Source organism: Hemibagrus wyckioides, linkage group LG19 (assembly GCF_019097595.1).
Source record: "Hemibagrus wyckioides isolate EC202008001 linkage group LG19, SWU_Hwy_1.0, whole genome shotgun sequence".
Classification (NCBI taxonomy): Eukaryota; Metazoa; Chordata; class Actinopteri; order Siluriformes; family Bagridae; genus Hemibagrus; species Hemibagrus wyckioides.
In genome coordinates, this window is record NC_080728.1 from 19,132,501 (window position 1) to 19,158,525 (window position 26,025).

Sequence of the window (26,025 nt, forward strand, 5' to 3'; positions counted from 1 at the left end):
CATGAGCAGTTTGAACAAAGTCAAGGTCAATCGAGTGGATTCACATCATGCACATGCAAAGTGTTCATGCAAACGAGTCTCAATCTGAGGCTCCGCCCACTCAATGCATGACAAAATTAACCCTTTACACTCATCACAAATCCCTTAAACACCACCTCCTCACTGCATGCCAAAGTTAACCCTTTAACCTTAAAAATCCCAAGACTCCGCCCATCTCACTGCACAACAAAGTTAACCCTTAACACTCATCACAAATCCCAGTGACTCCACCCCTCACTGTACACAAAGTTAACCATTAACACTCACAAATCCCCAAGACTCCTCCCCTCTCACGGTACATAAAGTTCACCTTTTACTGACTCACAAACCCCTGAGACTCCGCCCCTTACTGTACACAAAGTTGACCCTTTACACTCATCACAAATCCCTGAGACTCCACCCCTATTACTGTGCACTAAAGTTAACCCTTTACACGCACGACAAATCCCTGAGACTCCGCCCCTCACTGTACACAAAATTAACCCTTTACACTCACAAATCCCAGAGACTCTGCCCCCTCAGCGCATGACAATGTTAACCCTTTACACTCATCACAAATGGAATGATCTTACTTTTCTTTCCTTTTTCCTTCATTTCTTTCTTTCATTTTTATTCATCTATTCTAATTTCCTTTCTTTTTCACTTCACTCAGGGCAATAATACACTATATAGTATAATGCATACACACACCTGGAGCAGACCCTGACAGCTGGACACCTCTTTGCGTACGTTCTCCTCGGCCAGGTTCCTCGAGCGCTCCTCCAGACGAAGTCTCTTCTCCAGAGTGAACATGTCACAGCGGTGACTCAGAGACAGACGGAGAAACTCAGCCTGGTACCAAACACACACACTTTCAACACACACACACACACACACACACACACACACACAGTGCAGCTGAACTGCAGTAATGAATGAATGAATCTCACCTCAATGTCTTTCTCACTCTGAGTCAGTCTGCATGGAGAAGAACACACACCAGTAAGTTACATTACACACCTCAATACCCCACCCCTTCGCACTCGCCCCATAATGCCCCACCCCTTTGCACTCGCCCCATATTGCCCCACCCCTTCGCACTCTCTCTGCAACACCCCATCCCTTTCCACTTACCCTGTAACGCCCTACCCTTTCACACTCGCCCTTGACGCCCCACCCCTTCGCACTCACCCTGTCACTCCCCCCCTTTCGCTCTTGCCCCGCAACATCCCCACCTTTCACACTCACACCATCCCATCCCCACTACCCCTCCACATTCGCACTCATCCCCTCCCCTCCTTTCGCACTTTTCCTCTTTCTTTCTTTCTGCTCTCACAGAGCACCGTTTATTTCCTGCAGGTTATGTAAATCTAGCTCAAAATTTCAGTTAAACTGTGGACAATAATCTTTCAAAAAAACATCATGAAGCTCACCCATCCTCCCTCACTGTCTCACCATCTTCAGGAATAACACCTGAGAGAGAGAGAGAGAGATTTACTGTAAATGAATGAACCCTGTCTCAGTAGACCACGTGGGTGTTTGTCTCTTGATAATTAACACTTAATTCCTCACACAAAAATTCTCCTGATGAATGACATGCTAGCCTTAGAAAGGCCTTAGCCTTCCTGTGTGCTAGCTAACTTTTAAGTGAAGATCACTGAAGAATAAAATAGCTTTGTTAGTGTTTTATTTATTCATCTCACACTATTTTCTCATGCTAAATAAATAGATGAATACAAAACAATTACTAAAAATACTCTGCACTAAATAAGAGCTAGCTTACATAAAAACAACTAGCTAGCCAGTTCTGTTAGCTAATTTTAGTGAGATTTGGCTAGTCATGGTAGGAGGACATGGTTGTTTTTTAATAGTTTCTTTTTTCATTAAAAAAAATGATTGTAAGCAAATTATCTCCATGTAAAACAACATATTTAATGGTCCTTGTGATAGCACAGGGGTTGCATAGCTACGAAAGAACAAATCTATTTAGCATGCTTCGTTAACGGTGTTACAATTTGATGAACTGCATCAGAGTTCACTTTACCATTTTTATCTGGAGTGTCACTGTCTTCCTGAGATCTCTGCTCTCCGATGGTCTCCATACTGCTGCTGGGTGTCTCCTGAGGGAAACAGGGTTCAGATCAGATGGAGATCAGATTGAACAGGTCTAATTGTTAACACAGCTATGAGAGAGAGCGAGAGAGAGACAGCTCTGGAGATACAGACAGCTCTGGAGAAAACAGGTAAAGATGAAGGTGTGTACAAAAAGAGAGACTACAGAGGAAGACAACTACTAAGAGAGAAGAGAGAGTATTATGGAGAAAGACCTCAAAAGAGAGAGAGACAGCTATTAACAAAAGAAACCAAGAAACCATGAACAAGAGATACAGCTGAGTGAGACTGCTAGCAATGGACTAGCTAGAGAGAGAACAACTGACAGAGACAGTCATTTGAGGTTGAGAGAGAGAGAGAGAGAGAGAGAGACAGCTACCAACAGACAGAGACCGCTCTAGACAGAGCTACCCACAGAGAGGGACAGCTACCGACAGAGAGAGACAGCTACCGACAGAGAGAGACAGCTACCGACAGAGAGAGACAGCTACCGACAGAGAGAGACAGCTACCGACAGAAAAGCTACTCTCCATTACTGACACTCAGCAGGTCTTTTTTAATTCTGCTTCTGATGGTCAGAGGGACAGACGCCCCGTTATCCTTGGCTGCACTCGTTCCTGTTGCTCCACTCACTACCTTGGAATTAACTAAAAGAAAATGAGAGAAAAACAAATAAATCGAAGAAGCAAGAAGAAAGTTTTAAAATGTCAGTAAAGCGTTAAGAGCGATTTCCTCCAACCTGCTGCAGCCCCCTGCTGAGTCGCCTCAGACATCGGTTCCTCTTCCTCAGCTACAGGCAACAGACCACTCCTGGGTGGAGCGTGCACAACAAACAAAAACAAACAAACAAACAAACAAACAATTATCACTGTGAATCAATAAGGATATGAATGATAATAACAGAAGCTTCTTACCTCTCTAGTACAGTCGGCACGGCAGAAATCTGATCCTGTGTCAGTTTCTGTAAGATGGAAATAACAGCATGAATGACCAACCACGCGCACACACGCCTGTCTCACGTCAGACACATGGCTTCATTTGTGTCCCGCTGCACGTGAGCTGATAATCTGCTGATACGCCACAATCTTCTAGCTCCCAGAGATGCGGAGAAGTCTCAAAGCAAACATTTCTTACATAATGTTAATAAGAGCTACTGCTGCTGAGAGAGAGAGAGAGAGAGAGAGAGAGAGAGGTGGGAGGGAGGTAGCAACAGAATGAGTCAGAGAATTTCAATAGATAGATAGATAGAGTTAAGAAAAAGAGAAAGAGACAAACAGACAAGGAAGAGAGAGAGACAGCTAAGGGAAAGAAGAGAGACAGCTAAAAAAGTGAGACAGTTAAGGTAAAGAAGAGAGACAGTAAAGGAAAGCAGAAAGACAGCTAGGGGTAAGGAGAGAGACAGCTTGGCTGTCTCTCTCCTGTACCTCTCTCTGTCTTCATTAACGGTCTCTTTTATTTCCCTTAATTGTCTTTCTCCCTCCCTTAGCTTTCTTTCCTCCTTACCTAAGCAGTCTAAGGGAGGGAGCAAGACATTTAAGGGAAATAAAAGAGACCGTTAATAAAGGAAGAGAGACAGTTAGGGGAAAGGAGAGAGACAACTAAGGAAAGAAGAGAGAACACTAAGAGAAAGGAAAGACACAGCTAAGGGAGGGGGAAAGACAGTTAAGGGAAATAAAAGATGGTTTAAGAAGGGAGAGAGAGGTACAGGAGAGAGACATAAGGAAAGGAGAGAGACAGCTACAGGAAAGGAGATACACAGCTAAGGGAAAGAAGAGACGCAGCTAAAGGAAAGGAGATAGAAAGCGAAAGGAGAGAAAAGGACAATTAAGGGAAATAAAAGAGATGGTTAATAAAGGGAGAGAGAGGTACAGGAGAGAGACAGTTAAGGAAAGGAGAAAAGCAACTGACATGTAACGATTGTGACATACGTTTAAAGAGATACACAACACTGCATTCACTGTGTGAAACACAATCACCCTCCAGTGATTTGACTTTTCTATCATCAACACCCACTCGCTTTTTTATTCTGGAAGAACATCACATGGAAACAAAGACAAAACAGCGACAAGCTCCTGACTCTGTGGAAAAACTGACTCGAGGAAAATCATCGTGGAAATTTCTTCAGTTTAAAATTTACATAAAACACCTCAAAAAAAGCCGTGAGTCAGAACATTACCATACGGGGAGTGTGTGTCCAGCTACATGCGGCCATTCAAGAGCACAAAGTGCAGCATACAGTGCAGGAGAAACCAGTCTGCTGAACACACACCATGAAACTGCTGGGTTCTGCTGCCATGGACAAACTGCAGCACCTTCATTCCCTGGTTCTGTTACTCAAAAACTGTCACAATGTGTCTCAATTTCCTCAAACCACGACGGTAAGGCAAGCTCTGACGGAAACACTGACACTAAAGCTGAGTAAAATATATCAGCAGTGTTCGACTGTGATCCTGGAGAATCAGATACAGTAGAGTTTGGTGATCTTCATGCTTAGAAGAAAAAAAACACTGAAGTTAAGAAGAGGAGGAAGTTAAAGCCAACACTAACGTATAAAAAACACAGACGGACAGACATGATGAGCAATCAGACAGACAGATGGATGAACTGGACAACCAAGAAGGCAAGCAGATGGATCGACAGACTGATGGATGGATGAACGGACAAACAGATGGGCATAGAAACCAAAGGACAACCAGACCACCTGGTAGATAAGACCAACAGACAACCTGATGGACAGAGAGAGAATGAACAGGAAATATAAAGAAAGACAGTGAGGACAGAGAGATCAGACAAAGAGAACCAGACAGACATAGAGGAAAAAAAAAATCAGACACCAAGAACCAGATAGACATTGCGGCAGAGACAACCAGACAGACAGCAAAAACCAGAGGGGACACAGACAGAGAACCAGACAGATGCCCAGAGACAGAATCAGACAGAGATAGAGAATCGGACAGATGCACAGAGACCGAGAATCAGACAGAGACAGAGAATCAGACAGAGACCGGGAATCAGACAGATGCACAGAGACCGAGAATCAGACAGACCGAGAATCAGACAGAGACCGAGAATCAGACAGAGACAGGGAATCAGACAGATGCACAGAGACAGAGAATCAGACAGAGACAGGGAATCAGACAGATGCACAGAGACTGAGAATCAGACAGAGACAGGGAATCAGACAGATGCACAGAGACTGAGAACCAGACAGGAACAGAGAACCAAACTAAAAGAACCAGACGGATTCACAGAGAGAACCAGACAGACACACAGAGACAAAGAACCAAACAGATGCACAGAGACAGAGAACCAAACAGACGCAAAGGACAGAAAGAATCAAAGAGACACAGAAAGAATGAAACAGACATAACCATACAGACAGACAGAACCAGACACAGTCAGACAGATAAACCAACATTCAGAGACCATGAGACAGAAAGCTATACAGTTCACCGGTCAGACATTCAGACTTGGATTCCAGCTTGCTGAAGAGACACAGACCTATGCACAGACTAACAGACAGGATGACTGACATCAGACCGACATACAAACAGCTAGCTAGATAACACACAAATCAGTACAGAAATACAGACACAGACAGACAGGTCAAATGTCCAAAATACAATAAGACAGGAAGTTCAATAAAAAGAATCTCAAATACGCCGAAATTGAAAAGCAGAAATATGTGCACCCTTCACACTTTAATCTACATTTATACAGAATTAAACCACAGAGATGCAGATGTGAGCTTACCCACCCTGAAAAAAGGCTGAGCTTAGGCTAAAACCTGTAGATATCAGCACTCTCTCAGTAGAACTGTAAACTATCAGTGCTCTGTTAAAACCAGTGAAGTGAATCGTTCCCTTAACGACAGGAAGTTTTAAGCTGCTTGAAAGAAGGATGAAAGAAAAAAAGGGGAAGTAGAAAAAGAAGAAGAAGAAATAATAAGTCCCCTGTAGTTTACAGCTTCGAGTTTGACTTCCATCAACTGACCTGCGCACTGCTCATACTGTCCGAGACGTCCTGTTCTCCTTCAGGTCCTGGTGCTTCCTCAGGAGCACTGAAGCAAGACAAAGAATGAAACGAAGAAATTAAAGGAGATGAAGAGTCATTCGGGATTGATGTAGTTTTGCTTTGAGTTCAACCAGGATGCAGCTGGGGTTTAGAGACAATGTGCGTGTGTGTGTGTTAACCGCCTGACACACAGGTGTGTGGTGGCCATGCAAAGCAGGGCTTCAGCCACCAGTGATTAACCACCTAACAAGGGCGAGTGAAGATAGCAAGCGCAGGCAGGAAAGGGGGAGGAAAAAAAAAGAGATTTTGACTAGCAAATGAGCGCTCAGGGTGTGGAAACAGCCACTGCACAGACATCCATTCTGAAACACACACAGGCTTTACTGCATTCTAACGAGTCTCGTGATTAATAAAATGTACAATTGTGAAGTAAAGGGCTCACCTTCCTGTTAAAGAGAAAGACTGACCCGGGGCAGGGGCAGAAGCTGGGGCAGATACCAGGTCAGAGGAGTGGGGGGGGGGGAAGTCAGATAGGAGAGGAGTCACTTCATCTGGAAGGGTAAAATGTTGGAATTGTATTGATGCTATTTTAATATGCAACACTGAACACCACACAGCCATCATATGTTACTTTAGGTTTATTCAGAAGTAGAACAAAGCCTGACCAAGAAGGAAACAAACATGACCACAACACGAGAGAGAGAGATGGGCACACAACAACAGATTGCATGTATATACACACACACAAACTCATCTCTCTCTCTCTCTCTATATATATACACTATATTGCCAAAAGTATTCGCTCACCCATCCAAATAATCAGAATCAGGTGTTCCAATCACTTCCATGGCCACAGGTGTATAAAATCAAGCACCTAGGCATGCAGACTGTTTTTACAAACATTTGTGAAAGAATGGGTCGCTCTCAGGAGCTCAGTGAATTCCAGCGTGGAACTGTGATAGGATGCCACCTGTGCAACAAATCCAGTCGTGAAATTTCCTCGCTCCTAAATATTCCACAGTCAACTGTCAGCTGTATTATAAGAACGTGGAAGTGTTTGGGAACGACAGTAACTCAACCACGAAGTGGTAGGCCACGTAAACTGATGGAGCGGGGTCAGCGGATGCTGAGGCTCATAGTGCGAAGAGGTCGCCAACTTTCTGCAGAGTCAATCGCTACAGACCTCCAAACTTCATGTGGCCTTCAGATGAGCTCAAGAACAGTGCGCAGAGAGCTTCATGGAATGGGTTTCCATGGCCGAGCAGCTGCATCCAAGCCATACATCACCAAGTGCAATGCAAAGCGTCGGATGCAGTGGTGTAAAGCACGCCGCCACTGGACTCTAGAGCAGTGGAGACGCATTCTCTGGAGTGACGAATCGCGCTTCTCCATCTGGCAATCTGATGGACGAGTCTGGGTTTGGCGGTTGCCAGGAGAACGGTACTTGTCTGACTGCATTGTGCCAAGTGTAAAGTTTGGCGGAGGGCGGATTATGGTGTGGGGTTGTTTTTCAGGAGCTGGGCTTGGCCCCTTAGTTCCAGTAAAAGGAACTCTGAATGCTTCAGCATACCAAGACATTTTGGACAATTCCATGCTCCCAACTTTGTGGGAACAGTTTGGGGATGACCGCTTCCTGTTCCAACATGACTGTGCACCAGTGACCAAAGCAAGGTCCATAAAGACATGGATGACAGAGTCTGGTGTGGATGAACTTGACTGGCCTGCACAGAGTCCTGACCTCAACCCGATAGAACACCTTTGGGATGAATTAGAGCGGAGACTGAGAGCCAGACCTTCTCGTCCAACATCAGTGTGTGACCTCACAAATGTGCTTCTGGAAGAATGGTCAAAAATTCCCATAAACACACTCCTAAACCTTGTGGACAGCCTTCCCAGAAGAGTTGAAGCTGTTATAGCTGCAAAGGGTGGACCGACGTCATATTGAACCCTATGGATTAGGAATGGGATGTCACTTAAGTTCATATGCGAGTCAAGGCAGGTGAGCGAATACTTTTGGCAATATAGTGTGTATATATATATATATATATATATATATATATATATATATATATATATATATATATATGAGAGAGAGAGAGAGAGAGATGTGTATATGTATGCATGTGTAGGTATACTCATGCTTTTTTAGCAACACAGCATGTCAATGTAGTTATCTGAACAGTCCACATTCATCTAACCATCTATCTATCCATCCATCCATCCATATCAGTCTTCATTCTCTCTCTCCCTCTTTCTCTCTCTAGAAATAGACAGACGGACAGACAGAGATATATATATGTGTGTGTGTGTGTAGGCTGTTGGGATATGGAGAGACAGATTGAGAGAAAAGAGAGACCGGGCTAGTGGGAAAGAAAATGGAGAGATTTTTAGTGAAGGAAACAGTGAGAGACAGATGTGTGTAATATGTATGTTTAGATATACTCACTGTCCACTTTATTAGGAACACATGCACATCCATGTAGATTTCAGAACTACACACATCTATGTTGATCTTTACAGCTAATAAAGTGGACAGTGAGTATATATTCTTACATATCTATCTATTTTTCTATCTATCTCCATTGCTACATCACATTCCATTGTTTCTATACTGCACTCTAAATAATTCTCTAGAGATTCTTCCCTATAGAATGTAAATTACAAGCTGCAGTAAATAAAAGTGCAGTATTTTTTTATTGTTAAATAAGATCACACTCGTACATTGCTGAATGCTTGCTCTTAAATACCACTGCAGTGACTAACAGATATTAATGAATTCTGGAGAGATCTCACCAGCACGCTGAGGGTAGGAGTGTGAAAGAGAAGCACTGCAGCACACAGCCTGCTCGTGGGTGTCTTCAGGCCCGCTGCATGCTGGGAATCTGGCTTCCTCCTGCACGGGTCAGAGAAAGAAAAAGTGAGACGTGGTTTATTTTCGACTGTGTGCTTTGGCTTGTCAATAGTTTGTGTTTAGTGTCATGCCTGTGACTCCATCAGAGGAAAACACACCGGATTTGACTAAACTGAGACTTCCGGGATGTGGAATTATTTAAGAAACACACTTTCTAGTGTTTATTCTCTACAGCTGGTGTACCACAAGATGCAGTTTTAGGCCCACTGTTTATGAGATATTAGGAATGCATCATTAAGACTAGTATCAGGGTCTGATCATTTGCTCATTTACAAAAAAAAAAACAAAACCTAAAATAAAATTCTGAGACCATGTGACACCACGACACAATCCTAGCATCTTGCTATAAACCAGCGACACGATCCAGGTGTTTCACGTCGAATGAAAGCTATCTGCTCAGAAAAATATTAAAAGGAGGAAGTACAGAATCTTACTATAATATAAATAACCTGATTAAATATATCACATACCATTTCTGTGACAGAGAGAGTGAGCAGAAAAGCATGAGAACTGCTAGAGAGAGAGAGACAGACAGAGAGACTTATTGGTCATGCCAGTTTGCCTTGAAGAAATAGAAAGAAAGAGAGAGAGAGAGAAATGTACTGGTCATGTCAGTTAAGCTTGTAGAAATGAATTGAGCGATAGATAGATAGATAGATAGATAGATAGATAGATAGATAGATGAAATAAAAAGGGGGGGAGAGACTGACTTATGGATTATGCCAGTTTACCTTGAAGAAATAGAAAGAGAGAAAGAATAGATAGAGAGAGAGAGAGAAAAGACATTTATAGGCTTTGCCAATTAAGCTTGTTGAGTTTAACTGAATGGAGAGCGAGAAAGAAAGAGGAAAAAAAGAGTGAGAACACGAGAAACAGAGAAAGAATAAAAGAGAGAGACTACAACTACGTCGCATTGGTGTAAGCATCGGAGTACTGAAAATGCAGTATTTATTTATGGATTTAGGAAAAAAAAAAGTAAAAAATCTAGCATAGAATTTTTAGCGTAGAATCTAGAAACATAACTGTGCTGCATATACACTGTACAGTGAAATAGTATGTACACCCATGACCATCACACTCACATGTCCTTCTGAACATCTCATCTCATTCCAGACTTATTCTCCATTTTCTGCTATAAGAAGCTCCACTCAGAGAAGATCAGAAAGCTTTCCATTAGATGTCAAGGAAGGCTGTGGGGATTTGTGTTCATTCAGATCGCCACAGAGCATTACTGAGATCAGACAGTGAAGCTGGGATGTCGAGTCCAGTTCATCCTAAAGGTGCTCAGTAGGGTTGAGTCAGAACAGAGTCAGGGCTCTGTACAGGACCCTCGAGTTCATCCTCTCGAACCATATAACACACTACAGAGCATCTTCATGGAGCTCTGTGCTTTGTGCACAGGTACAGTGTCATGCTGGAGCAGTGTTTTTGAGCCTCACTGAAGGGAAATTGTAATGCTATAGCGTATAGAGACGTTCTGTACCACTATGTGCTTCAGACTGTGTAGTAACAGTTTGGTGAAGAACCACGAGTGTGATGGTCAGGGGGCACTTACTTTTGCAGCTCATGTACTTCAATGCAGGTTTTTTCATCCCCAATTTGAGTACCTGTTGAGGTTCAGCATGATCCTTGAGTCTGTTCTTGTCAAGCGGCGTATCTGGGATTTAGAAATAATAAAAAAACATCTAAGTTAAATAATGATTTGTTTACACACACACACCACACAACCTCACTGTTGTCATGGAGACATTATAACTCCTTAGGAGTCTGATAGAGGAGTTGAAATCTTCTTACTACCCAAACCTACACTAAGCTCAGGAGCCAAATAGAAATTTCTGGGATATAAAAGGCATTTGGAGTTTAGAGACTTCATTAAAAGAGGCTCAACAGAAGTGCTGGACTACTGAACTGAACAAACTCAGGGTTCTTGAAAGAAGAGGAAGGATAGGGATTGTATGGAGAATGCAAGAAGAAATGCGACTAAACAGCTGATTGACATTAAATTGTTCATGTCACTTCCTGTCATGTGTCTAGAGTTGCACATTATCATCTAGTTCTGCTAATATCATGAACGGCAGCTACGCTAATTCCTTTCCACTTGTTCCTTTTTTCTACCCATCCTGAGGCATCTGGAGATTGTGCCAGGTCCAGTAGACAGAGGCACTGAACCCTGTGAGGATCCTGAGGCATCCAGAGATGGACCAGATTCAGCTGGGTTCTGCTTGGTGAGGATTTGGGTATATCAAAGCGGCGCTGCCAACCCTATGTGGACTTCGAGGATGACAACAACCTCCTAAATAACTGTACTTGACTGCAGAAATGACATTGTTCATCTCACACTCTACGGTGTCACCCAAACGAGGATGAGGTTCCCTTTCGAGTCTGCTTCCTCTCAAGGTTTCTTCCTCATACCATCTAAGGGAGTTTTTCCTTGCCACAGTCGCCTCAGGCTTGCTCACTAGGGATGATTTTGTCTAACATCTAGGACTTTTTGCACCGTTTCTCTTATTTGTCTCAAAGCAGCTTTACAGAACATAAAATTGAATTGAATTCAATTCATCAATGCCTCTTTTCCAGCTGCAGCATCTATATAAAGTTCCTCACTTTAATATTCCAGAAGAATTCTAGGATCTTTCCCGGGGAGACGTTTTGGAAGACTACGTGTGGGTATGTAAGTACGTATTGTTATAAGTAAAAGCGTTGTCTATATTTATGTTTATAGTATTTGGTAGATCTCTTTATCCAGAGCGACTTCATCATACCCATGTATACAAAGGTGAAGCGTTCTCTGTTTCTATAGAAACAATAACCGTTATTGTTTCTATAGTAACAGAATAACGCATATTGAATAACGCATTAGAACATAGAAACCTGTCATTTCTGTTACATGCTCTGGTTCTCACCACATGTTCCTGCTCCTACAATATATTACCCACAATGCAAAGTGGTTGACTACCCTGCTGATATTCAGTAAAAACATTACAAGCGAAACAGCATGTTGCGGCAGCGCTTTAGTGTTTTCTTCGGCACAGCTCTGTCTCCTCCATGCAAGTCTCACACAGACCAGCTTCCTCTTTCAGATGGCTAACTAGCCAGGTCGAGTCTCTGACGTGACTCGGCATCATATGGCTGAATTGCATTCTGGGACTCCATCCAACATCCCAGCAGCAGAATCTCTAAAACACATAAGGCATATTTCACTCTAAACATATTTAACATCTTACAGGGTGGAGTCAAAGGTCTGGTCATCACAGTGAGAGCTGTAACAGTCTCCTTCCGATTTTATCTCCTCTTCAAACTGTAAACACAACGTCTGTGTGTCGGATCAAGACAACACCCCCTGAACTCGGACTGAACCGAAAACAGATGAGGCGGGGGGACGGAGTCGACTACTAAACCTGTGATTTTTGTTATAGAATGTGTTCCAACCCAGAATGGAGCAGACAGACCTGAGATGATGTCCATGATGCTCCGTGGTGGACTCACTGGACAACCATTTAGACTCGCCTCTGGTGGACCCTCCTCTGGAGGACTCGCCCCTGGAGGACCCTCCTCCGATGGACCCTCCTCCGATGGACCCTCCTCCGATGGACCCTCCTCCGATGGACCCTCCTCTGGAGGACTCGCCCCTGGAGGACCCTCCTCCGATGGACCCTCCTCTGGAGGACTCGCCCCTGGAGGACCCTCCTCCGATGGACCCTCCTCTGGAGGACTCGCCCCTGGAGGACCCGCCTCAGACTCTGGGGTCATCACTTCCTGCTTCCCGTCTTCTCCACAACACGTCTCCTGTAAGCTCTGGAGCTTGCTCGAATCTTCCTGTAGCTCCTCCGTCTCATCAGCATCATCATCTGGCTGCTTCTCATCATCTTCCTGCATGTGCATCTCGAATTCAGCGCTTTCTTCTTCAGAAGGAGAGTCGAGAAGAGGATACACCCTGTCCCACTCTGGGGAGGAGTTCTCCTCATCATCTACAATCTGAGCACACACACACAAAGATAGAAATCCAAGCCAAACAACAAAGCAAAACACAGCTTCTACTATACACTAAACTTTTGTTGATTCATTGTTTTTTTTCTAACTGTAGCTCTGACAACCATATTCTTACATAACCATATCATCATTTCTCTAGCAACCGCTCATTCCTAGGCACTTGAAAGCACATTCTTCATATGAAGTTTGCGTAATCGTTGACTCTGGAGACGTTTTAAAGGCGGAGTCTCTAGTGTCAGAGGTAAAGCTGGAACGTTAAGCTTCACACCACCTTCATGATAGGAGTTTACGTAATAGATACCGTTCTGAAACACGACAAGCTGCTTTTAATTTATTATTATAACTTCAAGATAAAATAAATGAATGTAACCAGAAATTATTCAATTGCGCTTCATTACACCCGAGTAGTGTTGATTAATTTCCAAAAACAGCATGAGGATGGTGAGAAGGTTGTGATGGTTCAGGTTGAGGTGGAGCGTACCTGTGGTACCTGCGGTGGGTCGGTCTGAGTGCTGGCGTCTCTGTGGTCCTGCTGAGTCTTCAGCTGATCCAGTTCTTCATGTAAGAGCAGTTTGTGATTTTCCTGTTCTTGCAGCCTGTGCACACACACACACACACACAGTATCACCCACAATGCCATGTGACTACCTGCTGGTATTCAGTACAGATTTGTCTCTTGTTTAGCATCAATATAAACAGCATGATGCAGCGGCGCTTTAGTCTTTTCATCAGTTTCCACCACGATCCGCTCACACGGATCAGCTTCAACTTCCACGCCAACAGACGGCTAACTAGCCGAGTCGAGTCTCTGCCGTGACTCGGAGTCATATGCATGCAGTGCATTCTGGGACTTTGTTTGTATAAATAAAACCTAAATCATAAAAAAGAAACCTCCATCCAACATTCTAGCAGCAGAATCTCTTAAAAAAAAAAAAAAAAAAAAAAAAGAGGAAAATTTCACTATAAACATATTTAACGTGTTTAAGGGCGGAGTCAAAGGTCCAGTGTTCACAGTGAGAGCAGTAACAGTCTCCCTCTGGTTTTATCTCCACGACCTGAACTTCAACTGTAAACTGTGTGTCAGATCAACACAACACCCCTGAACTGGGACTGAACCAAAAACAGATGAGGCGAGGAGGGGAGGGGGGCGGAGTTGACTGGAACGGTAATTCTGAAGTAAAACGTCTAGACGGAGCTCACACAGGAAAAAAGACGAGCAGTATTAACAAAATCAAGTCTCTTGAAGAGGAAGTTTAACTGAATAACAAACATCAAGATCATATTTAAAATAAATTTATAATAAATCTTAGAAAACATTACAGCTTGATATAATGAAGTCAAATACTTTAGATCTTCATAAAAAATTTTTTTTTTTAGAATCTCAACACCATACAAGATCAGATTTTATTTATTTATTGTTATGTATTTATTGCTATTTATTTATCTATCGTTATTTGTATATTTTACCATGTATTCATTTAATTTATTTATGATGTATGAATTAATTTTATTTATTTATTACTATTTATTTACTTATTGGTATTTATATATTTAACCATTTATTAATTTAATTTATTTATGTATTTAATCATGTATTAATTTTATTTATTTATTTATTTATTTAGTATAAGGTTTGCACTCACCTGACGGACAGGTGCAGGATCTCGGTACGTGACCGGCGCATGTTGCTGGCCATCTTCAGCAGCTCCTTCTCCAGTGAGTCCGTGTAGTGCTTTAGCTGCTCAAGGCCGTGAGTCCAGTTGCTACGCCGCTGCTCCAGCTGAACTCGCAGGCCCTGTGACCCCGAGTGACCCGAATTCCATTAACACAAACTCAACAGCAAAATAATTACAAATAAAAAAAAAGAAAAGAAAAACAGCCCTGCAGAAATGTTTCGCTTACTGCAGCTTCAGTGACTCAGAGTAAAGTGAAGGAGCTGGAGCTGGATGATTAAGAGCTGTGTGTGTGTGTGTGTGTGTGTGTGTGTGTGTGCGTAGGCTGCCTGTGATTTGTGATGTGAAGCAGAGGTACAGCATTGAGTTAGGAAGTTTGTGTGCAACAAAACCTCACTGCATGAGCCAGAAACTCGGCTCAGAGCAACTCAAGATGAAAATATGAAAAGAAAGAAACTAATTTTAATTGCAATTAATTAAATAATAATAATAATAATAATAATAATAATAATAATAATAATGAAATGTGAAAATTTAAAAATCAGAAATTCATAAAAGATGAAGTGGAAATAAGTAGAAAAACAAATAACAAAAAATGAACATATTAAAAAAGTGTCATACATTCATCTGACTGAATATGACTTTTAGAATATTTAAAATCATCGGCCTTTTACTCTTTGTACACACTAATATTAATACAAATTAAATTAAAGAACTAATATTAACTTTAATATTCAATATTTAAGCACTTGCTTCACTTTTAATGGCACATTAAATGAACGAAAAAAAGAAAAAAGAAATATATATATATAATTACTAAATTTCATTTCATTTTTCCCCCAATTGTCTTATTTATTTATATAAGATATATAAGATTTTTAGCCCTAACATTAACTACATTTCTATTAGGTACCTTATTCTGCTACATTTCTATTTTAAACATTGTATTTTATAACTTTTATTCTTTAACACACTTTTTCAAACTAATATTTTTATATTGTATGTTTAAAATTATAAATCTAAATTAAATCTATTTTTTTTTAATTATTAAATTAATTCTTTTTTTTTCCTGGCCTGTTAAATGTATAACACTTTTCCATAAGACTTTTATATTACTAAATCATCATAATCCAGAATATTTTTGATACAGCTTGGTGTAATCTGTGATATGGTGTGATGTTTAACACGTCATGAAAGGAACAGTGAAGCATGCTGGTGGCAGCACTAATGAGTCCTATAGCCGTCTCTATTTTCCTTCATTTTACCCACAGCACCGTCGAGTCTGGACTTGGATTGGTCCGAACACTGACTACTTTTCTACATCTGCGGTTCTGGAAGCTGTTTCGTTCGCAAGACAAATCCTAGGTTTCTGTTATAACGTGATCTTTGTCTTTCAGTAGAATTCTATATTTCCATAACACATTCATCATTATCCTTGATTCGTTCTGCATTAATATATTAATATACAAATAATACGTTTTTTTAAACATTTTTATATCTTTTTATAAAGCTGCTAGGAAGAAATCAAAACAAATATTTATATCTTAAAAAAATATATCTCATAACACTAAGCCTTTTCCATTTCCTTATTGGTAAAATATTATTGAATTATTTTATTCTATTTTAGAAGCACAAATCAAGCCTCAACACATCTCAAGCCGTAAAAAAAACCTGACCGTTTGAAGACGGCATCCGTTCCGGCCGAGAAAGGAAAAGTGGCTGATGAGATGAGATGAGAAAACATTGGCCGGTTCTCTGCACTGCACCTCTGACTCGTGGGAATCTGACCATGAGCTGTGTGGGCGACTTCAGCCCTGATTGTTAACTAGTAGGAAAAAATGTGCATGTCGTTCTGCTCTAGCTCTCTCTCTCTCTCTCTCTCCCTCACACACACTCGAGCTGAGTTATGTAATATCGACAGAGAATGTAGAAAGTAGAGAATGAGAATGATCTTATATAATCTTTAAAAAAGACCCTTATATCCTTCTCTTTCTTTCATCTCTCTATGTAAATAAATCCTACTTCTATACAGCAGCACCATTAACCTGCTTGTTGTTATAGTAACACATCCTTCTTGAAGAGATTAAAAAGGATGACGGCCGTGATGAGGGTTTATTTATTCCATTTAAAGGAAGATGTGAAGCATGGTGGTGGTGGGATGTTTACGTAAGGCTTTGAAAATGTAACTAAAAACGAATAAAAGTGATGTTGTGCTGTTCCTCTTATTGGAAATAAATGAATAAGAGTAATAACACACTGCTAAATGAGCTGTTTGAGGGAAAATAGTCGTGGTTGGAATGACAGGAAGTCCAACAGAGAGTTAGTTAAAGGTCCAGTAGGTAAAATTTTCCATTTTTAGATCTCTAACTTCAATATTAAGCAGTTAGATTGGACATTAGAATGATCCCCCCCCAATCCCCTCCCTGCTCTTGATCACAAAGCTCTGCCCCCAGGATTGATGGGCAGGAGGCACATCCAAAATCTGCATGCTTCCTTACCCATGTATTACAATTTTCCTAGATCGAAGCTTAATTCGTCATTTCACATCACGTTCTATAGATTTTCAACGTTATTTGTACACGTAAATAATAATAAAATAAAGAAGGATTTCATAAAGAAACCAAAGTAGTTTGTCCAGATCAGTTAGTTCACCTGGAGCGTGGGGTGTCCAGTGCTGGTGTCCTGCACTTCCTGACTCTTTATAAAGCCTGGAAGAGCTGCGAGAACCTCCAGTGTGTCCTCTTTAAACTCTTGCTTCTGAAACACAACACAACATACACACACACTTTATTACCACGCTACACACTACACCAAACTGCACAAAACAACATTAACAGTGTTGCCATGGTTACGGTCCACATTTTTGTCGTAGCAACCATTTTAATTTTTTTATGAGATAGATTAGGTATATTTGGATTTGAACTTCTGCAAAATAAATTAAGGGAAAAATAAACAAATAAATAAATATATCGACCTGTTTTACTTCTAAAATGATTGAATATTTAAATAAATAAAATTTTAAATCTTAAATTTTTATTTATTTTTAATTCAGCACGGCTACTTTCAGAAAGCAACGAGGACATTTAAAGATAATGAATCTGAAAGTTAATAAAAATTCCATATAAAAATTCCAAAATTTTTAATATCTACTACGGTAAGAGATTTAATTTTTAACTTCTTTTTTTTTAGCAGGGCTCTTTTCAAATAACAACAAGAACATTTTAAATAAAAGAAAATGATTTAATGAATAAATTAATTGGTTAATTAATTGATTTATTAATTAATTTATTAAAATATACAGGATCACACATCATTCTACTGCCTTGATGACTGAGATGTAAGTATCGCACATGATCTAAAACAAAACGGTTAAAGGCAGATTACAGTTTGTATGAAGTGACTACAGTGGGGTTTTCTGTAAGGAAACAGTGAAGCATGGTGATGGCAGCATCATTATGGATTTGATTCCCATCTGTGGAATTCTGGGACTTTCTTTTTAGAATTTCTTGCCTTCTTCTTCTGGTGTAATACTGGAGCTGGAGCCATATGAGAAATGTGAAAGCATCTGGATTACCAGTTTGTTGATCAGGAGCTTAAACTCCATGGACATCTGCTCAGGTGTGGGACCCTGCAGGAGGAGAAGAACCTCGCGGTCCAGAGTCTCGTCCAGAGGAGAGGCCATGCACATGGAGGAGAAAAGCTCCGTTCCCTGAATATACAGAGTGTGTTATTACAATTCTAACAATACAATGTTTTAATGCTGTGTGGTGGTTTAGAACTGGACGGAGGTGAAGTGTGTGTGGGAGTCGAGTGTGTGAGCCACTCAACATCACACACACCTCGGGTGGATTCTGTTGCGCCAGGGCCAGCTCCGTCTCCAGAGAACCTGAACTCGTCTGATTCAGTCTGTACGCCACTGAGAGAGACAAACCAGGACTACACACACACACACACACACAGAGCAGTATGTAAGAACAAGTGCTCAAAAGTTTATTTCATTTTAACAGAACTGTCATGTCCTTTTCATCTCCCTACACTCCTAAACAAACTCCAGTGAAAAACTGAATGAATCGAATCAAACAGGTCATGTCTTTTAGGTTGTGGCAATTTTGTGTGTGTGTGTGTAGATGTGAGCTAAAAAACTGAATCAACCAAAGGACAGAGTTGTAGATTTGCACAAATGCCATGTGTGGGTCCACAAAATCTTTATTTTTATTTTCTTTATTTTATTATTTTCTTTATTTTCTTAACGATTTAATAATATATCGAGCGCTGACCCTCGATTTTCAAGTACGATTTCAGCTCTACATGCCCGCCTTTTTTTCCTTTGCAGTGTGAAACCAAACTGAAAACCCAAAAACTAAGCAGAAGTATCACTTTCTCTCAGCATCACGACAAACAGGAGTCAAAGCACGCCATGTTACTTATATAGCGTGATGCATAATTCTCACTTTTTCCCCAAAAATATAATTCATATCTGCCATCTTTTAGCTTCTGACACGTTTGGTATCATTCACCTTCGGCTGTAAGACAGATTTATTTAAAAAGGACATGTGAGAAGTGTGTGCGTTTGTGTTTATTTACTCTTACATGGCCATATCCGGCTGCAGCAGCTGCATCTGACTCTCCAGCTTGCTCTTCTCTGCTCTCAGCAACTAGAAAAGATGAAATATTAAACTCAGTTACAGAGAAACTCAGGGACAGAATGAGTATCATGAAGATTGTGTGTGTGTGTTTGTTTTACTTCGGTCACTGATGAATACTCCATAACTGCAGCCTTTAGCTCCTCGATCTGCCTCGTTTTCTGAGGTAAAAAAAAAGAAAAAAAAAAAAAAGAAAAAATTTGACATTAAGTTGTCATTTATATACACATCACTGTACACTGATCAGGCATAACATTATGACCGCATGCCTAATATTGTGTTAGTCCTGCCAAAACAGCCCTGACCCGTCATGCACTGTGTATTCTGACCCCTTTCTATCAGAACCAGCATTAACTTCTTCAGCAATCTGAGCAACAGTAGCTCATCTGTTGGATCGGATCACATGGTCCAGCCTTCTCTCCCCACATGCATCAATGAGCCTTGACTGCCCATGACCCTGTCGCTGGTTCACCACTGTTCCTTCCTTGGAGCACTTTTGATAGATACTGACCACTGCAGACCGGGAACACCCCACAAGAGCTGCAGTTTTGGAGATGCTCTGATCCAGTGGTCTAGCCATCACAATTTGGCCCTTCGTCAAACTCGCTCAAATCCTTACACTTGTCCATTTTTCCTGCTTCTAACATCAACTTTGAGGACAAAATGTTCACTTGCTGCCTAATATATCCCACCCACTAACAGGTGCCATGATGAGGAGATCATCAGTCTTATGATCAGTGATTGGTGTAGATTACTAATACACCATGTGTTTATTTAGTTTGCACCGAATGATGTGAAAAACAAAACATGCCGACCGGATTAAGCTGAGAGGAAAGCAACTCAAACACGGAAATGGACATAGGTGGACTACAACAGGAGAAGACTGCATCAGGTTTCATGTCCTGCGGTACAGAGGACAGAGACTTGGACAAACTAGACAGTAAAAGATCAAAAATGTGTCATTTTACAGAGTTTTGGTAAAACTGTGCCTACTTTAGCCTCAAATTGCAGCAGTACTAAAAAAAAATGTATTTAGCTTGAATCTGCTGATGATTAGAAAATTAAATAAATTAATTTAAAAAATAAATAAATCACACAAATGTTCACAAGATGTAAAAATGTAGGAAGAACATGTCATAAAATATTTAAATTCATTATGAAATTTATGCTGCCACATATCAATTTAATATTTTTTTTAATTTAAATAGTAAAAAAAATTAAATAAAATAAACCAAATACAATAAACCAAACATAATAAAAATAAACAATTAAAATAATGTAAAAGAACTATATATTAAATAACATATTAATATTTATTAATTATATAATAATAATATATAATAATAATAATAATAATAATAATATTTTGCCCATTTTTGTTAGACAAAGCTTCATTCAGTCCCACCAGCATTTGGGGATTTTTTTAATGGCAGAATCTATCATAAAATCAAGGAGAAACTGCAGTATTTAGAGAAGCTTGTGATTTTACAAAATAATCAAAATAGGATTTTCTGCAGATTTGAACCGAGACATGTTGTGACATCACAACACACATTCTGACAAATCCTTCTTCCATTCATGTGCGTCAAACATGAGTACAGCTCTTATAGAAAGTCATTACATGTGTGTGTCTCAATGGTAGGAGTTTAAAAGAAAGATCCTGTGCTTTCAATCATCAGTTCAAGTAGTTTTCCTTCAGGAAAAAAAAGAAAAAAAAAACCCAGCAACTTCTCAGCAAAATCAAGTTTTTTTTTCCTCAGAAGAAGAAAAAAACAAAACAAATCACATCACACTCCTGGAAATTATTATATACATGTACAATAGTGACATCTGGTGGTCAGCAGAGGAACTGCAGCCATTATTCCACTACTAGCTTTAGTAATGTGTCTCAACAACTTTAATAGAAAAGAAAAGAAAAAAAACCAAGCAGCAGACTGACCTCCTGAATTAACCCGTCCTTCTCCGTCAGGGCAGCGTCGAACGAATGAGTCTGAGCCTGGAGAGGAAGACGCAGACACGGCGTGAAGGAAAAACTTTCAGTCTTATTGAATAAAAATGGAGAAGCAGAATAATACGTTCAAATGTGACGTGTGTGTCAGCGAGTGAAAATCCACCTGCAGGTCGGCGTTGAGCTCATAGAGTGTCTTGGTCTTCTTCTGAAGCTCAGCCACCTCCACAGACACCTTCATGTTCTTATTATTGAGGGGGGAAAAAAGAGAGACCTGAACCATTTTTGTTTCATATACATCATATGAGAAAATACCTAGCTTTCTTCTTTACAAATATATAATCTTTTTAGATGTTAAATTAAGATAAACATTTTAGTAATTTATAAATATATATATATATATATATATATATATATATATATATATATATATATATATATATATATATATATATATACATACACACACATACATACACACATACATACACATAAAATATATATATATATATATATATATATATATATATATATATATATATATATATATATATATATAATATATATATATATATATTATATATATATACACATACATACATACATACATACATACATATACACACACACGCATATATAAAACTAATGCTGGCATTAAACGATAATTAAAAACTCTAGAATTATTAGCTCCTTAGTGTTTATTTCAAATAAACATATGACGAAAAAATTTTACTATTTATTGACTTATCAATTACAGATGAAATTATTGGAAGTTTAATTTTCTCCATGTAAACTATTTTTGATTTTTACTAAACTTTCAGTTCTAACTACAGGTATACATGTTGGGATTGATCAACAAATATTCTGTGTAAGGGGGGCCAAAATATTTGAAATTGCCCTTTTGCACTAAATAAAATCAGCTATAAATGTTTTATTTATTTATTTTTTAATTATTCCATGTGTAAATCTGTTCATTTACTATGAAGGGTGTCAATAATTGTAGAGTTTTTATTTATTAATTAATATTTATTGATTTATGATTTATTTATGAAACAGTGATGGAGTTGGAGACGCTACCTCGTCCTGCAGTGAAGCGATCTTGGAGATCAGAGTCTGGTTCTCTCGCTCCTGAAGGAAAAGAAACACAAAAATATCAAGCTTTAATATTTTTCTTGCTACTCTTCTTGTTTTCTTGGAGACTCCTTCCAGAAATGCTGCATAAAGACGTTTCTCCTTACAGAAGCTTCACCATGTCTATGACTGTACCAGCAGTTACAATAAAAACCTCACAGAAACTTGATCAAGACTTTCTGACCAATCAGGATCCAGGAGAAGAGCATTAAGGTATAAACTTTTTGTTTTGTTTTTATTCCTCAGGTCGGTTGTGGGATGTTCCTCAGTGTGAATGATCTGGACGAGTCGGAGCTCCAGCTGCTGTGTGATTGATAAGAAGGAACGAGGACGTGTTCCGTCTCTCACCATCTGTTTTCTCTGAGCTGAAGCTCGAGCTCCATTCTCCTCCCAAGAGCTTAAAGTCAGCTTCATCTCCTCCACTTCCTCCTTCAGCATGCGCTCCTTCTGTAGCAGCTGCTGCCCCCTGCAGGGGAACATAGCAACACACAGCAGTACACACACACACACAAGCATACGTGCACACACACACAAGCATACGTGCACACACACACAAGCATACGTGCACACACACACAAGCATACGTGCACACACACACAAACACATGCCAGTGCACACACACCCCAGTACACACAGCAGCAGTACACACACACACACACACACACCCCAGTACACACAGCAGCAGTACACACACACACACACACACACCCCAGTACACACAGCAGCAGTACACACACACACACACACCCCAGTACACACAGCAGCAGTACACACACACACACACACACACACACACACCCCAGTACACACACACACACACACCCCAGTACACACAGCAGCAGTACACACACACACACCCCAGTACACACAGCAGCAGTACACACACACACACACCCCAGTACACACAGCAGCAGTACACACACACACACCCCAGTACACACAGCAGCAGTACACACACACACACACACACACACACACACACACCCCAGTACACACACACACACCCCAGTACACACAGCAGCAGTACACACACACCCCAGTACACACAGCAGCAGTACACACACACCCCAGTACACACAGCAGCAGTACACACACACACACCCCAGTACACACAGCAGCAGTACACACACACACACCCCAGTACACACAGCAGCAGTACACACACACACACCCCAGTACACACAGCAGCAGTACACACACACCCCAGTACACACAGCAGCAGTACACACACACACCCCAGTACACACAGCAGCAGCGCGTGCGCGCACACACACACCACAACCCCCAACAGCACCACACACACGCCAGCACATACATACACACCCAAAACAGCAACACACACACACCCCCCATACCATAGCCACATGTGAGCACATGTATGTGCACACACACTAAAGAACCCCAGAATGATAAGACGTGTGTGTGTGTGTGTGTGTGTGTATATAGACAGCAGCAGCTGTACGTTTTAGCCTGAGTCTTCAGCTCCTCGTTTTCTTCCATGAGTTTCTGGTTGGTTTCCTCCATCACCTCCGCCGCCTGCTTCAGCTTTCGAACCTCCTCCTGAAGCTTCTGGTTATTAAACTGCAGGTCGGCCACGCAGAAGACCAGATCAGACGTCTCGCTGCTCCACAAGAGAGAGAGAGGGAGAGAGAGAGACAGAGAACAGAAACCATTTTAAAAAATGTTAATAAATTGCTGTGAAAGGGAACAAGAGGAATAAAAGACTTCAGGATGTGCTTTTATTGGGAAATAATTGCCATTGTGGCTTCTGAGGCTTTAAATGAATCATCAGAATTATAATAGTCCTAATATACAGTGTATACACACACACACACACACCACCCTAATACACCAACACATACACCACTAGTACAACACACACCAACACACAAAACACCCCAGTACACCCACAAACTACCAGTACACCTATGCACACAAGTACACCCCCCCCAAGAAAACACACACATCACCCCAGTACACCCAAACACAATCAGCACACACACACACTCCACCAGCACATACACCACTAGTACACACACACACACACACACACACACACACACACACAACCTCAGTACACCCACCCACACCCACCCCAGTACATACAGGTCAGCTCTAGAAGCTTCTCCTCCAAAAGCCTCCAGACTTCCGGAGGTCATATTCATCAGAAACGATCTCTTAGCTTTAAAGAGAAAACAAAAACACACACAACAAATAAACACACTGATTAAAAATCGCTCTCTCTCTCTCACACACACACACCACAGAGTTACCTGCAAAGTGATCTGGCAATTTGACCGACTCCTGAGTCACATCGTCTTTATCGTCCTTTCTGTGAGAAACCAACAAAACGTGTGAAATCATTTTTAAAAAGAATCTCAGCTAAACTTCACATCACCTCCATGCTAACAGCTACCACTAACACACACACATTCATACATACACCTGATTGCGGCAATCTTCGATCCACTCCTTCATTATAGCGTGGTACGTGTCCAGGTCAATGGAGATGTCCTTGTGTTCAGGGTCCAGCATGTTGCACAGCTCCTCCAGCCCGCTGTCCTCGGAGCTACGACTGGTGGTGTGTCTCAGATAGTCCACGATGTGAGACACGTACACTTTACCTACAAACAAAACAAATAAAACCGGAATTATTCCTCAGGACAGAGCTCAGGCTGAGATACATAAAGCTTAGCAATGCTATATTAATTAAAAATTAAACATGCTAATAGTTAGCATGGAGAAAAATCCAGTCCAACCCAGTCACTTCACATTGAAATATACATGTGAAAGTCTTTGGAATTACTAAACTGGTACCAGTTGCAGAATTTAGGTGTTTCACGATCTTAACTAAGAAGCCCACAGGCTAAAAATACGCTCCAGTTTAGCATGCTACATGCTAGGGACTGTTAGTGTAAGAGAATTTACAAAATGCTAAACGATGAGCTACTGATTTCCATTACTGTTTAACTTATTTTCCGTATTTCTAGTTTTTTTTTTTTTAATTATTTTCCTATTTAGTAAATTTAACAATAATTATTTCAAATATGTTTAAAATGAAGCTAGCTATTTTGGAGGAATTATGCTAGGTTCAAACAGAAGGACAAGCAGCCTAGGTTTAGGTCAAGCGCTAAGAATAAAGTTGCTAGCTGCTAGCGATAAAGTTAGCTACAGTTTTGTGGCAATTATACACACCGTGACTTGGTTTTGGTTTAGAATTTCCAATTTTTACCTTTACACCTTAAAGTGATTCCTGAAACTAGGATTTTTTGTAAATCGTGTGTGTGTGTGTGTTACCTCTACAATGTGTATCACAGGCCTGGAAAATAGTATCGAGCAGATCCTCTTCACAAATCAGACTGACCTCCGCCAAACTCTCTTTCTTGGATTCGGATGGTAACGAAGCACCTAAAAAGGACGCCAGGAGGTCACCTGTGACCCGCTTAAAGGGATACTCTAATACTGACCAACCATTTCACTGTCAACTACACACCATAAACAGTAGGACATTTACTATGGAGCATTAATTCTACATGTTCACCAGAACTGAGGTGGGGGGGGGGGGACACACCAGTACAAATTCAT

At 40.7% G+C, this 26,025-nt stretch overlaps 1 protein-coding gene across 3 annotated transcripts in view; it reads right to left on the reverse strand.

The window, feature by feature from the left end:
• Positions 1-26,025, reverse strand: part of lrmp (lymphoid-restricted membrane protein) — a 39,127-nt gene that overhangs the window by 11,249 nt on the left and 1,853 nt on the right. For 2 of the 3 annotated variants that reach the window (XM_058416945.1, XM_058416943.1), the window contains exons 3-30: positions 25,738-25,848; positions 24,884-25,064; positions 24,714-24,772; positions 24,547-24,622; positions 23,903-24,061; positions 22,789-22,906; positions 22,387-22,437; positions 21,476-21,553; positions 21,301-21,357; positions 19,463-19,522; positions 19,309-19,373; positions 18,558-18,654; positions 18,293-18,427; positions 17,371-17,475; positions 14,689-14,840; positions 13,527-13,641; positions 12,505-13,030; positions 10,663-10,712; positions 8,938-9,037; positions 6,587-6,695; positions 6,124-6,190; positions 3,045-3,091; positions 2,870-2,940; positions 2,671-2,777; positions 2,063-2,138; positions 1,452-1,491; positions 969-996; positions 730-870 (exon numbers count right to left, since the gene is read on the reverse strand). In XM_058416945.1, the coding sequence (XP_058272928.1) occupies positions 730-870; positions 969-996; positions 1,452-1,491; positions 2,063-2,138; positions 2,671-2,777; positions 2,870-2,940; positions 3,045-3,091; positions 6,124-6,190; positions 6,587-6,695; positions 8,938-9,037; positions 10,663-10,712; positions 12,505-13,030; positions 13,527-13,641; positions 14,689-14,840; positions 17,371-17,475; positions 18,293-18,427; positions 18,558-18,654; positions 19,309-19,373; positions 19,463-19,522; positions 21,301-21,357; positions 21,476-21,553; positions 22,387-22,437; positions 22,789-22,906; positions 23,903-24,061; positions 24,547-24,622; positions 24,714-24,772; positions 24,884-25,064; positions 25,738-25,848 (2,981 nt within the window). Of the gene's footprint in view, positions 1-729; positions 890-968; positions 997-1,451; positions 1,492-2,062; positions 2,139-2,670; positions 2,778-2,869; positions 2,941-3,044; positions 3,092-6,123; positions 6,191-6,586; positions 6,696-8,937; positions 9,038-10,662; positions 10,713-12,504; positions 13,031-13,526; positions 13,642-14,688; positions 14,841-17,370; positions 17,476-18,292; positions 18,428-18,557; positions 18,655-19,308; positions 19,374-19,462; positions 19,523-21,300; positions 21,358-21,475; positions 21,554-22,386; positions 22,438-22,788; positions 22,907-23,902; positions 24,062-24,546; positions 24,623-24,713; positions 24,773-24,883; positions 25,065-25,737; positions 25,849-26,025 lie in introns of all 3 variants that reach the window. The other variant, XM_058416944.1, reaches the window with a different exon arrangement.